A 15,200-nucleotide genomic window follows, 5' to 3' on the forward strand; every position below is an offset into this window, starting at 1 on the left:
ATAAAAACCGCTAACAGCCTACACCTATTATCAAAAATACCTATTTGGGTATTTTTTCTTTATGACTTTACATTAATGACAATAATAACTATACTGCATTTGCGTTGACCATTGATGTCATGGTGATCTGTTATAAGAAACATGACCAACAAAAAAAAAGTCAAACATTGGTTACATATCAGTGTGGCGAAAAGGACACTGACCTGCGCCGTTAATGTAAACATATCCTTGTTTTAGTTGCTAATTTTCTGCGACCATTTTGATTAATTATGGAGAGACCGAAGCCACGCTCCTAAATAATGAATGAGTATTTAATATTGTACGTCCTCTGGGAGGGACTGCACTGTTAGCGTTAGTGCTGCGAGCCGTCAATCAAAACCCTGACCCCGCCCCCCCTTGGCGTCACACGTCTTTCAAGTGACGTCAAAGTGTCTGCAGGTGTTGGAAGAGGCGCAGTATTGGCGTAAGTGACGCTTAAAACGGCTTTTACGGTAAGTCAACAGCAGTAATACGCGTTTGAAATATTTCAGGCTAAATCATTTGCAATCCCTATCGCATGTGTGTGTTTTCCGCTGGGAAAGCAGCGAGATATGAGCGGAATATAAGAAGAATAACCTTCATTTGACATGGACATCATCGCGCATCCTATGCTTCTATTTATACTCGCCATGAAACACATCTCGCACATAGCCTTTGAAGCCTTAGCGTTAGGTACATTACACTGATTCGAAAGATTGCCTCTTCGTTTTGTAAATCTAAATGAGAATACAGAATCGTTGTGTTCTTTAGCCTCGTCTCAGAAGATGGTGAATCAGGTGAAAATATCCTCCGCAGCAGCAGCGGTGCATGTGCAGTTTCCTATTATGTAAGGATGCTCTGCTCTTTTACTGATTATAATTTTATTTGAATTTTACATATAATATGCTAGTATAACATTGTATTGGCTAGGTCTCATAACAGAACCATATTTGCACATGCGTTTTGTTTGCACTAGTCTGAGATATTTTACTCCAACATTCAGCAAAACTGCTGTTATAGTTATTATGTCCTGGATGATTCGGACCATTTTCTCACGTTTGCTACTGTATATATTGGTTGCGTCGTTTATAAACGCTTTATAAAGGCTTGATCGTCTTCCAAGCTGATCCTTTGGCTGATTTCAAAGTGGTTTTGATCACTTTCCAGCTTGGCCAGGCTTTGAGACCAGCTAGACCTGCTTAAAACAACAAACCATCTCAGACTGGTTTAAGGCATTTTCTTTGATCTGGGTTATCTTACTGGTATTTTGAAGCAAATCAGCTGGATGGTTCTTGAACAGCGCAGCTCTCTAACCACACAGTGTCCAGTGCTGTAGGTCTTGATTACCCGGACTTTTGCATTATTGAAGATTTGAGTCTAAAGGAAGAGAAAGGCGCTCACTGGAGCAGAGTGTGATTGCTGTTGAAACTGGCTATTTTACAACAATATTTAGCCATAAAGATGTGCTCTGCCCCCCTCCCCGAGGTGGTCCGACAGTCTGTTTTTGTTAGGCTGAAAAAGCAGCTGCTCTAAACTTAACCTCTATTTTTAGTCTGCTGGAGCCCTGTGTTATCAGGAGAGATGCTGACTTTAGGATGCTTTGGTGCTCTGCGAATCTTTCCGACACACCAGACGCGGTGTGCTGAATCACAGATCAGCTTCCAGGGTCTCCTGAGGAGAAGGCTTTTTGTTGAATTTGTGCCGCGTCTGGTGGAAGACGCTTTGATTGTGATGAACACATATAGAACCAGGCCATAGTTGAAGGGAATAATTAAACGTGTCTGAATCTCTAATACAAGTTAGAACAGGAATATTCTGTTTTCTTTTTGAACATCTGTGAGCTCTTTCTATCTAAAGATCATGATGCCAATGAGACTTTTGCTAGAATCCAAATGTCTGTTTATTGAATACTGTGTTGAATATGTGGCCTCCAGTTTATACAAACTTATATGCATGTTATTCTGTGGCTCACTTTAAGTTTTATTGTAATTGCATGGAACTGAACAACCATACGTTCTTCAGAAATTTTCCTTTTGTGTTTTACAGAATAAAATTAAGTGGTCAATTAAGATTATGATTGAAGGCATGTTAAATATCACAACAGGCTTTGCAGTTGTTACACTCTAGAAATATAAGGTCAAGCACATTGCATTGTGGGACACAGTTTTGAAGAGTCTGTTCAGTTCTGTTGTGTACTGTGCACAGGATGCATGCTAAATAGAGTAAAAATAGCAAGCATATGGTAGTGTGAACAGACTCCCTATAGAAGTGTGAATACAGACTCGTGTGATAGAAGTCTGTCATGCTGTGATGGACAGGAATGTTTAAGATGAAATGTCAGCTTTGAATCTCTTTCTCTTTTATATTGTATATAAGATTTATGTTATATTGTCTCTTTTATATGTGTTTTTGTGTTTGAGTTAGAGGGAGGCTACTGTATGTTGTGAATGGGATGGTAGTGTTTTTTAAATATACTGTATTTAAAAAAAACAGAAGGCATTATCTGATAAAGTATTATCTGTATTTTATGATATAGGCCTATTATAGTACAGTATATATACTATAATAAAAATAATTTTTTTGTATAGCACTTTTCATGCATGGAATGCAACTTAAAGTGCTTCATAAGCAGAAAACTATTAAGAATACAACATCAATATAAGATATTTCAATTCAACAAGTATAAACAAATATACATAAAGTGTGTGTTGTGTGGTGTGTGTATAATTATTTGAGGATGCATTGAATTGATTAAAGGTGACAGAAAAGACATTTATAATGTTCAAATAAAAGATGTTCTTTTGACTTGATCTATTTATCCTAAAATCCTGGCAAAAAAACAATCATTGTTTCCACTAAAATACTGATCAGCACAGCAATGTGTCTTGAGCAGCAAATCAGTTGAAATTTCAGCTTTGCATCAGAGGAATACATTTATTTTAAAATGTATAAATATTAGGTTTGGGCAATGTCTACAAAATGAAACATCATGATGCAGGCTCAACATCGTGATGTGTATCATCCATCGGCAATAGATGATGCCCCAGCCCTAATATATATAATATATATATATATATATATATATATATATATATATATATTTTTTTTTTTTTTTTTTTTGTGGTGTATTTCTGATCAAATAAATGTAGCTTTTTTTAAGCATAAAACACTGTTGTGCAGTGTTTGAATGGTAGTATTTGTCTTTTGCGACAAATAATGAATGAATCAAGGTTGAAGGCATAAAATGTAATCTAATATTATCTGTGGTTAATGACACTGAAAATGAAAAGTCAAGTTGAGTGCATTGTATTATGGGATACAGTAAGTATTTCTGTGCATTCAAAAAATATGCAGGCTTAGGCTTATGTGTTATGGATACTGCAGAAATAGTATAATAGCATGCTGTTCCTCCATATATGTTCCAGCAGGGCTCCAGACTGTGACTAAAATGATCGCATTTAAGACCAAAAATATTAATTAGCACGTTTTTGCTGAGGTCGTCTCTAAGGCGCAGGGCCCTATTGATTCCTTATGGATTTTTGTTTCTTTTAATCTTCTGATGGTTTTGGGGGGCCTTAAAATACTCAAAAACTCTTGAAAATTGCGGCACACGTTAGAATCTGTGGCCTTTAGGAAGCCGCAGATGCTGGGACACAGGCATTGCACAGGGGCTCTACAGCGCCCCCTGGAACACTATCAGAAATCTTGATGTATATCTCACACATACTTGAAGGTATTCATAAGAAACTCAGTACACATATAGATCTCATTGAGCTGAACAACTTTCGCACTGCATCTCATAGGCTCCGCCCAACAGGAAGTTGACTTTGAGTCACTTGTCACATTCTGATGGAGGCGTTAAAAACTATTTGTATTCAGAAGGTCCTGTGCCAAATATTGATCCGACACCAAAAATAAAATGTCAGATTAATACCGTGGCCTGGCAGCCGCTCAGACGTTTCGTTTTGTTCCGAGTTTCTTGGTGACTCTACTGCTGCTGTTTGGTCACAGGTCTCAAGGGATGAATGACAGATAGAGAAATGGGCGAAGATTTACTCAGCCAAAGTCAATCCAAATAAACAGTCATTTTGAAGTATAGCGCTTTTGCTTGGTGTGCTATCCTCAGCCAGCTCTTAAATGTAGCTTACTAAATCACAGTCGCTGTGTTCCAAAGCCTAGTTACCTGCCTTGCTTACTACATAGGCAGCTGTGTAGGAAAGAACTATTCACAGCAGCTGCATGCATCATACGGCAACCCTGGCATGAGCTACAGGTGATTTATCCAGTCAAACAACCCTGCCTTAATGGCACCGTTTTTAAAATTAAATTAGACTGTGTTAAAGCATTATCTCATTAACTTTGACAGCCTTATACTGAGTCATGAAGTCTGACACTTTTTTTTGACCACTTTTGATTGGACTAGAAGATTGAGAATGTATCTTAGAAAGAAACTAAATTTTGGTGCTTCACAGTGCAAGAGTACATGCTAAATAATATGCATTTTACTCTTAGCTCTCACAGTTTGTTATTTTTTTGACTGTGTTTATGGTACATTTGGGAACATAACATCTGTGTTAATGGCTATAAACCGATACCGCTACGTGGCCTGAATGCCCCAAGACGTTATTAAGCAAACATGTCTTTTTTTCTGCATCCTCCAGATGGCTTCAGCTACAGATAACCGTTATGGACAAAAGGAGTCTTCCGACCAGAACTTTGATTACATGTTCAAAATCCTGATCATCGGGAACAGCAGCGTAGGAAAGACCAGCTTTCTGTTTCGCTATGCCGACGACTCCTTCACGCCAGCATTTGTGAGCACGGTGGGCATCGACTTCAAGGTGAAGACCATCTACAGAAACGACAAGAGGATAAAGCTGCAGATCTGGGTGAGGGCACGGAGCACATCTGTGCCAGTTTAAGGCCTTGTTTTGGTCATTGTTTAATGAAGACTAGAAGAAGTTAAAGATGTTTGTTTCATTTTTGGAATTTACTTTTGCTTGAATTTTTGGAGCTTATTGCATGTCTATTTTCTTACTGGAAGGTCCAGGGTAGGTGATTCAGTGAGAATGACTATACTGGTGTTTAAGTCACTTAATTATATTATTATTAATATAGACTGTCTCATTTAAGACTTCAGAATCAGAGTTTTGGCTTAATGGACAGGCGCCATCTGCTGAGTTTAATGTGTACAATTGCTGAAAATAATTACAATTGTATATGTGTGTGTATATATATAAATATATATAACAAAGTAAAGCATGATAAAGAGCTTGCACATGTAATGGTATAAGATTTCTTACAAAAATGCTTTATTTAGAAAACCAGAAACTTTCTGTGTTCTTGCAGGATTTGTGAAATAAAGATGATTGAATTTCTTCCTCCTCTTTTAAAAAGCTGTAGTTTGTTGTCTGTCTCTAGATGTGCTTGTTTGTCCTTCTGCAGAAGTCGAGCCTGTAATGGCTGAATGGAGAGTGTTCATATGATTAACAGGCTCATTTCTCTGGTGCAGTGATGCAGACATCAGTTCTTTAATAGTAGATGCTCATTGTTAGACTTGCTCTCAGGTTTCTTGATAGGAGGAGCCAGATGAAAAAGCAGAAACCACGTTCAGATCCTGTTTTCCTGCTTATGAGAGAAAAGAAGTGCACAGGGTCAATGAAGGAATATTCAAGGGTTTAGTACAACTTATAAAGTCGACATTATGCTGTTTTTTCAGTTTTCCCCACAGTTTTAGTTTTTTAGGTTTTAAGTCACTGATGGGGCTGCAGCTATTTGATCAAAAATCTGTCAAAACAACTTTAAAGCACCGTCTATTTAATATATTTTACAATATAATTCATTCCTGTGATGCAAAGCTGAATTTTCAGTCTTCTACTGTAACACTCCAGTCTTGGGTATCACATGATCCTTCAGAAATCATTCTAATATGCTGATTTGGCCCTCAAGACACATGTCTTATTATTATCAATGCTGAAAACAGTTGTGCTGTTTAATATCCTTGTGTAGACTGTGATCGACTACCATTCAAAGGTTTGATGTAAAAACAGACATTCAGCAAAGCTGCATTCAATTGATGAAGTGTAAAAGTAAAAGAAATCGGAATTACAAAAGATTCTGTTTCAGATAAATGCTATTTTTCAACATAGGTAAGAATTATTTTAAATAATTAATAATAAATGCTGATAAATGAGTATCAAATCAGCATGACCATAAAGACTGGAGTAATTATTCTGAAAATTCAGCTTTGCATCACAGGAATAAATTACATCTTAAATATATTGAACATATTTAACATTTACTGTATTTTGTAAAAGATTACTCTTGCATTTGTTCCCATTTCTTCTTGTGCATTACTGGTTTGTTCCTTCACAGGACACAGCAGGACAGGAACGCTACAGAACCATCACCACGGCCTACTACCGCGGAGCAATGGGCTTCATCCTCATGTACGACATCACCAACGAGGAGTCTTTTGCCGCAGTGCAGGACTGGTGAGTTAACTAAACATGCATGTTCTGAACAATTACCAACAATCAGGTTGTGCATACATTTATTATCAAGTTCTAACAAACATGTGAAAAGCATTTTCTTTCCCATTAATGGTACATTAATATTGTGATGTGGAAGAAAAACATTGTGATAATGAAGTTCAGCCCTGGAAGAAAGTTTTAAACAAATTAACATTTAATCAAATGTGACTGTCTCTGGCAGGTCCACACAGATTAAGACGTACTCGTGGGATAATGCCCAGGTGCTGCTAGTGGGCAACAAGTGTGACATGGACGATGAGAGGGTGGTGGCTTCTGAGAGGGGACGACAGCTCTCCGAGCATCTCGGTAAGTCATGTTTACAATATATTTGGATATTCACAACAATAGTTTCAAATATACTTTCAGATATGAGCCTCATATATAAAGAAGTATCCATTTGCTGATATATACCCTATTTTCCAAAATATATGTCATGTTTTTCATATTCCGAAAAGTCCTAGAACTTTTTCTTACACCTTATGGAAAAGTTTGACTTTAGTCATTTCTATAGTTCTGGATAAGTATGGAAAGAAGAAAACGAGTATGGAAAACTATTTGTGTTTCTGGACTATTGGCCTTATTCTAAAAAAAAATAATAATAATAATAATAATGCACCGTATAAGCAGTGTTTTGTATGCCATTTGGATCATGAAGTCAAATTTTTACTGATAGTTTTAACATGAATAAATAAAATAAAAATGCATATTATCATAACGCAGTCTTATCATAAGCAAATCTCTTAGCTCAAGCACAACCATTTAAATCAGACTGTACTTTGGTGTTTAGTGATCATGCAACAACAAACCACGATTACATTATCAAAAGACAATATAAAAGTGTTAAATTTAAAGTGTTTTAAGTTTCTTCTCATCATGATATAGCTTCAAGAAAATAAATGCATATGATGAACATGCGAGATTGAATCTGCTATGTGCATGAGAAAATGAATATTTATTCAGAGAATTTATGGCCTAAAAATAAAAAATTATATAAAAAATAAAACACCTTTCTACATGTATTGTGTAAGACTAAGCAGGACTTGTCACAACACCCATATATATATTTTGTTGCTCTTCTGTTTCTTTGAATGCTTCTATCGTCCTCATTTGTAAGTTGCTTCGGATAAAAGTGTCTGCTAAATGATTACATGTTAATAACATAATAGCATAGTGACATTCATTTTGAAAGGTGGATAAAAGATTTGAAATAGGGGCTGAACATTTTTCCAAAGCAGTTTAAGTCTGGAAAAGTTTTATTTTTGAAATGATAAAAGTGAGGAATCTCACTGGGTTTTAGAGTCTTGGATTCTTCTTTTATCTTCAGGCTTTGAGTTTTTTGAGGCCAGTGCCAAGGACAACATTAATGTTAAGCAAACCTTCGAGCGACTGGTTGACATCATTTGCGAGAAGATGTCAGAGAGCCTGGATGCCGGCGATCCTGCAGTGACGGGAGCCAAACAGGGGCCGCAGCTCACGGAGCAGCCCACCGCTCCGCACCAGGACTGCGCCTGCTGAAAATCTCACGGCTCTATCTGCACTGCCTCGCACCGACACACAAAAACACCTGTTTAGGTTCTTGAAAAAACAAAACAAGGAACACAAAACACTCAGTTCCCATACTGCTGTCTCTGGCCACACCCTCTAGCCCCTCCTCCTCCTCTCCAAATCATTTTGACATCTCAAATTTAATGATGTAATTCAACATGCAGTCCATTCTGTTTTAAATGGAAAGCCTTAGCGCTCTTTTAAAGGGAAGTTCACCTAAAAATGAAAAAAAATTCTTTAATTATTTGCTCACCCTCATCTTGTTCCAAACCTGTATGAGGATTGAACACACAGGACATTTGGGGAAAAAAAAAAACTGTTTGGTGACCAACATTCTTTCAAATATTTTCATTTGTGTTCATCAGACAAAAGAAACTCATAAGGGCTTGGAACAACTTGAGGAAGCATTGATAATGACACAATTCTCATATTTAGGTGAACTATCCCTTTAAGGGTTTAATTAGGCCTGAAGTTATGATTAAGCCCACATTATGTTTTAAAGACTTTATAATTAGGCCAAAATTGAAATTTTAGAATTTTCAGAATCGGGCATCTGGAATACGTTTGCGATGCCTTCATTTTACTTCATATTTTAACATTTTTTCTTCTTCTACTCTTCAATATCGTTAAATTATTAATGAACAAATATAAAAAAGTGAAACGGACAGAGTTTTCTGTATATTTATTCCAAAAAGTGTACATAATAAATACAGTATTTAAATGATACAGTTAGAAATATATATCTAAAACGTTTGTTATTTTTTTGAAATTCTGACAAATATACAGGAAGATGTTTTCATGGTAATTCTTTGCAGTGCTCCTCACAAACATTTCTTGCTTATTTGTATCTGTGACATTGTATCTTGTTCACTGCCTTGCCTCATGTCATTTCAGTCCTGGGACTGGAAGCCAGATATCATACACAAACATTCCTTAATGTAAATTTGCATGGAAGGAAATAAAGCCATTTAGGCAAATAGTGGTAGCATTCCTTTCTCAAAGCTTCGTTAGGTCTAGTCAAGTGTATTTCTAGTCAAAATCCGAGTTTGATTTGTGGCCATGCTGTTGCTTATTTCATTATAGCAGCAGAGCTATAAGCTCGAAATACGTACAATCAACGATACTCTTATACGCTCTCAAAAATTAGCTGAAGTTACTGAGATTTTGACTGGCATTTCCTATGATGACTTTTTTGGACTGGCGTGTCCTGTGAAATATTTCCTGCAACTATAATGCAAAAATCAGTTTGCAAAAAAAAAAAAAAAAGACAAGTATTAATGTTTACATGTGCAAGATCCTCCCTGATTATTCCTGCATCTTTCCTTTGCTATTCTGTCTTCCTTTAGTGAAAACATTACTGTAAATTACATTTGAGTCTTTGGTTTTATGTGTGGACTGTGTTGTATCGAGTATGGGCTTTTAAAAAAAATCTAGGTGATATTAACAAAACATATATATTAAAAGAGGATTTAAAGGATGTTCTTTACCTGCTGTTGTGTATGCCTGCTTGTGAATGAATGTGTCACTTTATTACAGAGCAATATTGAAGAAATTACCTTTTCATGTGTTGCAGATTATTTATCATTCTGTTAACAGAACATTTTCGTAGGATGGACTGTTTGAAGAAGTGGTTTAATTCCTAGTCGCTGTTGCAAACCAAAGCAGGCAGATAGACTGACTCTGACGTCTACTGTGGAGCAGGTTTGCTCAAATCCAAAAGCGAGACAGTATTTGTTGCGAATATTGTTTATTTAAAAAAATAATGAAGTCAGCAGAACCATTGCTACATCCGTGAGACCTAGGATGAGTTGTTTGTAGGTGGGTCCTATTTTGGCCTAAAAAACTGATAATATACAGTAGAGGACCTTGGTGAACCCCTCCAGGTTCAGATCAGTTCATCAAGAGTTGGTTCTCCATTTCCTACATTTTTTATCTAGAATTATTTTTATTCATGCTTTCCATTGTTTTTTTTTTTTTCTTTTCTTTTGATAATCGAGTGTAATGTACAAGAAAAAAAAACACTAATAGTACTGTACGTACAAAATGTCCAGTGGTGAAATTTACCAAATCAACTGTCTACTGTATGTTGTGAAAATGACAAATAAAAGTTTGTGCCGTTTACTTGAGGCTGTTGATATTCTGAGTTTGTTTTAGACGCCTTATTGAATTTAATGCGGATGGAAACGTTGTGAGGAAAGGTCCTAGATCACATCATATTAAATACTCATAAATTCTACAACTATTATATGGAGTGTTATACTGATACAGGCTGAATCAGATGTTGTAATGATAACAGTCAGCTACTTAAGGTCCATGGAAGAAAACACCACTGAAAAATGCTGAAGTTATGCTTCATTGGGTTCGAGCCACAGTTAAAATATATATATCAAATAGCAGAGGAAAAAAAAAAAGTTTATAAAACAATTGATCTTTCATAGAACTTAACCAGTTTTGCAATTGCATTCAATTTTGGAACAACTTGTAGGTGACTAAAGGATGACAATTTTTAGTTTTGAATGAATGAACTCTCCCTATAATGCAGAGATGACTCTCTGCAAGCCATTTTAATGTTGACTTCGCAAAGATAGTCTAAATTTACTTTCAAGACTTTACTTCTGGAGATCTCTAGATGGGTAAAGACTCCAGTTCCCTGGACTTTCCTGAATGTCAATACGTGCAACTTTTTTTCTTTAGATGTAAAAGAGTTCTCACAGAGAAATTCAAAGCAACTGAAATATTTAACAAAAATGATTTATTCACAAGTGCATTATACACAAGTCAAGTTACACCATGGTTGTATTTTAAAGCACAAAAACAAAACAAAAAAAACTTAAAATAGCAATGTGAAAACATGCACCAAAATGTGTGACAACAGAAAATAAAAACTTTTTGGAGAAAATGGAAGAGCATCTTTACATCAACTTGTCCAAATTAAAATCTTCAAAGAAATTCAGCACGCCCATTTCAAATTAAGTTCACTCTTTCTGGTTGACGATCAAACTGAGAAAGTAGATGAGAAAAAGTATGAGACAGACCGTAAAAATTCATGTGTTTTTTCATTAAGGGCTTTTACAAACTCAGTGCAAAAAGTTAAGTACAGTTTGATACAATAACTGAGGCTTGTGAATGAATCTCTTAAAGAAAATACTCTGTAAACTTTATGATGTTAATGTGTGAATGTCAAGAGACCTGAAAAGGTGCTCGTATCAAAAGGGAGTAAAACAAACGAACACATGAGGAGATGATGTGTTTTATATCTAGTGTTGGTTTTTGACACCTTGTGGCTTTCCAGGCTTTTTGTCTTGTTGCTGTCCACGGCCAGTTCCAGTCATGCCTCTGCCACGGCCACCAAAGACACCTCAAAAGAAAAAGAAAACAAGTCTGTAAACTGTGTATATGCATTTCAAAAACAGTCACTGCAACATTTAATATGTTCAAAGAAATTATATAGCAAAAGTTGTTTATAAATTTTTCTACAAAAGCATGCAGCAAAACTTTAAGGGGTTAGTTCAACCAAAAATGAAAGTTAGGCCATAGATGACTCCCCTTGAAGTCATCCTAGGTGTATATTACTATCTTCTTTCAGACGAACCCAGTCGGACTTATTAAAAAAAAAAAGTATTGTTTTTTCAAGCAGTTTGATGTTGCACTGCATCAGTCCTTGAGAAGTTTGATAAAAAGTGCATCCATTAAATAAACTGTCTCACATGTGCCGGTGAGTCTCGTCAAAACCAACGTTAGTTAACAGGAGTAAAGGAAGCAAAGTTTCTTTACTTTAGCAAAGAAATAAATCAGTCTCCTCTCGGCTTATATTGAAATCCTCTGACATTCTTCTTTACAAATCCTTGTTTTGTACTTCTAATTAGTGAACAGTGTTTTGTTTTTATCTTTCCGCTGTGTTTCTGCGTTCGTCACTTCTGAGAGGCGCACGCACAACGCTGATCTCAAATGTCATTGCCCCGAAACTGCTCCGTTTACAACTGTGAGGCCAAGCTAGATTATAGCAATTATTACGTTTTGAATAGGGGAATTTTTCTTACAAAAACGCATCGATTCGGTACAGGCCTTTGTTCACCCCCAGAGTCATGTGAGACACTTTTTTTTTTTTTAATAGATGCACTTTTTATTATACTTCTCTTGGACTGATGCAGTGCAACACCCGCTGAGTGCCATCAAACAGCTTTTTTTCAATTTGTTTTAATAACTCTGACTGGATTTGTCTGAAAGAAGAAAGTCATATTCACCTAGGATAACATTTTTGGATGAACTAACACTTTAAGTGCTGTTCAGACTTTTATTATGAAATTAATATAAATGTTCGATCATGTAAAAAACTGGTAAACCATAATTATGATTATGTCATAGTTAGATGTTGAATTTAAATACATCACTGCTAATACTACTAAATAGAATGTCTCCTTCAGAAATTGTGTGAAAATATGAATTTTATTCACATCCTTATATGGATCACTGATTGGCAGACATCTAGTGGAAAGGTTTGGTAATGTGCCCAAACAAAATATTACTAAAAGTAAACTTTTTTTTTTTTTTTTTTTTTTTAGATATCAACCTCAAATTTGGAACACAGCTTGTTTAGTTTTATAGCTTTGATTTTCCAGCAGTTTTAGAGTTCAACATATTTTAAAAGACATATTAAAGACCATACTTCAAGATTTACAACTTCCAAGTTGGGAATGTCTTTCTGGAGTTCATGCTCCAATAGTGAGATTGATACTTGATGGTAGCCATTGACTTCCATGGTATTTTCTTCCATACTACGCAAGCCAATGGCTACCGTCAGTTGTTTGGTTACAAAATCCTTCAAAGTGTTTTCTTTTGCGCTCAACAAAAAAAAAAAAAAAACACCCATACAGGTTTAGAAAAACTTGAGGGTGAATAAATGAAAGAATTTAGCAGGGGTTCTGAAATGTGTCTAACCTCTGCCGGCTCCACCACCTCTTCCAGGTCCGCCTCCTCTGCCCTTTCCCTGTGGCTTGTTCTGCTGCATGCCCCCCCGACCACGTCCCTTCGACATTACATCCTCTTTCACCATATCTATGATCTCATCAGGGATTCGCAAATATTTAATGGTGCTTCCTCTGACATAGCATTCTGGCATCCTCCAAAATTTATCTCCATCCTGCAAATCAGAGCCGGCAGAATTACAACCATTAGATCCCAGCACAGACAGGGCTCAATCATGTTTATGCAATCAAAATTGTTCCAAAGAACATGAGGGTGAGTCATTAATGACATATTTCATTTTTGGGTGAACTAACCCTTTAATCTTGAGGAAAGATGTTGTATTTACCCGTGAAGTGCAAATAACTTCTCTCAAGTTGATGTTCATCCAGTTGTCACAGCTGACCAGATGGCCGTTGTACGTTTCACCATTCTTTAACTCCACCAGCTGAAAATAAAATCAGACTAACTTATTTTTTATTCTACTTGTTGATTATTGTGATGTTTTTATCAGCTGTTTGGACTCTCATTCTGACGGCACCCATTCTGCAGTGAATGGGTGCCGTCAGAATGAGAGCATCCATTGATGAGACACTGATGCAATGCTACATTTCTCCAGATCTGTTCACCAAACTGTTCTGTTAACTGTGCACAGGCGATGTGATCTGCCTCATACTCACCATCGGGTGGTTCTGTGCTGTCTTCAGTAAAGATAATGGGAGCTAGGAAAGAAGAAGAAATCAAATGAACCATTAAAGGTGGTCACGCTTACAGTATTTGACATAAGTGCATGAAAACTTTCTTCAGTGCTCTGAATGAAGAGTACTCGGGATTACTGAATAAAGATTTTAAAAACACTTACAAAGATTGCACTCAAGAAACACAAGAACAGCAATTAGACTAAAATTAATCGTATATTAATAATATAACTGTTGTCATTAAATTCTCTAATATTTCTTAGTGATGCGAGTAAATATTGTTTAAAATACAAGTGTTATATTAAGTCCAGAGGCTAAGTGCTTCTGTTTGGCTGACAATAAAGTGCACTTTGTTGCCACTGGACAATGAAAACCAAAAAAGTGCATCGCGTGTTTCTGACTCTGTAGTGATTTGTATCCGGTTTTATTTTTAAATCAAGTTTTTTTTATGCAAAATTCCACGTCTATGTGCAAAACACGTTCGTTTAAATAAGAGAAGTGTACAGAGCTTGAGTAATTATTTATTTATTTATATAGGCAGCACAAATCGATACAGAAACATGCTAACGTTACCTATCAGATTGTGCAACCAAAAAATCTACATAAAAATGCACTGTTTTAAAGGTATGTTTAAATTTTAGGTTAAGGATAGGTATGGACATCCTGAAACCACATGAAAAAGATGTTGGTAGTACAATCTGACAGGTAGCATTTCGCGGTATCGATTTGTGCTAAGCTACCCATGTATTTAATAGGAGGTAACGTTAGCCAACGGTACACTTAGCTACAGCTTAGCTCTATTCAACAGACCATCTGAGTTTAAGTTTTAGCCTGTAAGTTTATAGACTTTGCTTACCATGTCAGCTGAGTGGCTGATGAGTCTTATTAACTCCCTAGTGAAGATTTAATCGATTAAATTCTTAAATTACGAAAGTTTCTTCGGAATCTTCTTCGAAACACAACGTAGTCTTCAAACCGCTTACTGTTGTACTTCCAGGTGAAAGCGGAAGTTATCAAAATAAATGCCCCACAGCGTGATGTGATATGTACATACACGGCCGCTGCTGGCCAAATCAAATATAATAATACTAATAATAATAATAATAATAATAATAATAATAATAATAATAATAAAAACACATAAAAACACTTTTTTTCATCTGAAACTGAACATTTAATTGTTTGGACTTATTGTTTCCATTACAAATAAAGATGTAGGTTTCATCATTTTGGACTGTTTTTAATAAATTCCATTCATTCCAATGGGGTTAATACTGGTTATTCCCAGAATATAGGTTCTTATACATTTGAAACACTGATATTTATTTAAATAATCTCATCAATCTTGTGAGAATAAGTGAAAGTGAGAATGAATCTCTGATCCAGTTCTTCAAACGTCTGCACTCTGAACGAAAGAGAGGCATGTGACATAAAAATAATATTA

The 15,200-nt window shown here is 36.0% G+C and overlaps 2 protein-coding genes across 3 annotated transcripts; one reads left to right on the forward strand and one right to left on the reverse strand.

Moving 5' to 3' along the window:
* Window positions 1-413: 413 nt before the first annotated feature.
* LOC113110697 (ras-related protein Rab-3A-like) lies at window positions 414-10,223 on the forward strand. Its single transcript, XM_026274839.1, has 5 exons — window positions 414-491; window positions 4,680-4,907; window positions 6,394-6,512; window positions 6,733-6,857; window positions 7,876-10,223. Exons 2-5 carry the CDS (start codon window positions 4,680-4,682, stop codon window positions 8,064-8,066), a joined length of 663 nt encoding a protein of 220 aa, XP_026130624.1. The 5' UTR covers window positions 414-491; the 3' UTR covers window positions 8,067-10,223.
* A 759-nt stretch (window positions 10,224-10,982) lies between these two features.
* On the reverse strand, window positions 10,983-14,775 carry LOC113110698 (U6 snRNA-associated Sm-like protein LSm4). Of its 2 annotated transcripts, XM_026274841.1 has the most exons (6): window positions 14,613-14,775; window positions 13,739-13,780; window positions 13,408-13,506; window positions 13,035-13,236; window positions 11,374-11,454; window positions 10,983-11,096 (listed from the first exon to the last, which is right to left on the reverse strand). In XM_026274841.1, exons 1-6 carry the CDS (start codon window positions 14,613-14,615, stop codon window positions 11,092-11,094), a joined length of 432 nt encoding a protein of 143 aa, XP_026130626.1. In that variant the 5' UTR covers window positions 14,616-14,775; the 3' UTR covers window positions 10,983-11,091. The 2 variants fall into 2 exon arrangements, with proteins under 2 accessions (XP_026130626.1, XP_026130625.1); XM_026274840.1 differs by lacking the exon at window positions 10,983-11,096 and having other exon boundaries at window positions 11,105-11,454.
* Between the last annotated feature and the right edge of the window lie 425 nt (window positions 14,776-15,200).

Source organism: Carassius auratus, chromosome 11 (assembly GCF_003368295.1).
Source record: "Carassius auratus strain Wakin chromosome 11, ASM336829v1, whole genome shotgun sequence".
Lineage (NCBI taxonomy): Eukaryota > Metazoa > Chordata > Actinopteri > Cypriniformes > Cyprinidae > Carassius > Carassius auratus.

What these genes read in the sequence shown, in the direction of transcription:
- LOC113110697 (XM_026274839.1), top strand. Translation starts at nt 4,680, where the DNA reads ATGGCTTCAGCTACAGATAACCGTTATGGACAAAAGGAGTCTTCCGAC. An exon ending in TTTGCCGCAGTGCAGGACTG is followed by an intron (nt 6,513 to 6,732) that starts GTGAGTTAACTA and finishes TGTCTCTGGCAG; the next exon opens with GTCCACACAGATTAAGACGT. An exon ending in ACAGCTCTCCGAGCATCTCG is followed by an intron (nt 6,858 to 7,875) that starts GTAAGTCATGTT and finishes TTTTATCTTCAG; the next exon opens with GCTTTGAGTTTTTTGAGGCC.
- LOC113110698 (XM_026274840.1), bottom strand. An exon ending in AAGTTATTTGCACTTCACGG is followed by an intron (nt 13,237 to 13,407) that starts GTAAATACAACA and finishes TCTGATTTGCAG; the next exon opens with GATGGAGATAAATTTTGGAG. An exon ending in AGGTGGTGGAGCCGGCAGAG is followed by an intron (nt 11,455 to 13,034) that starts GTTAGACACATT and finishes TTTTCTTTTGAG; the next exon opens with GTGTCTTTGGTGGCCGTGGC.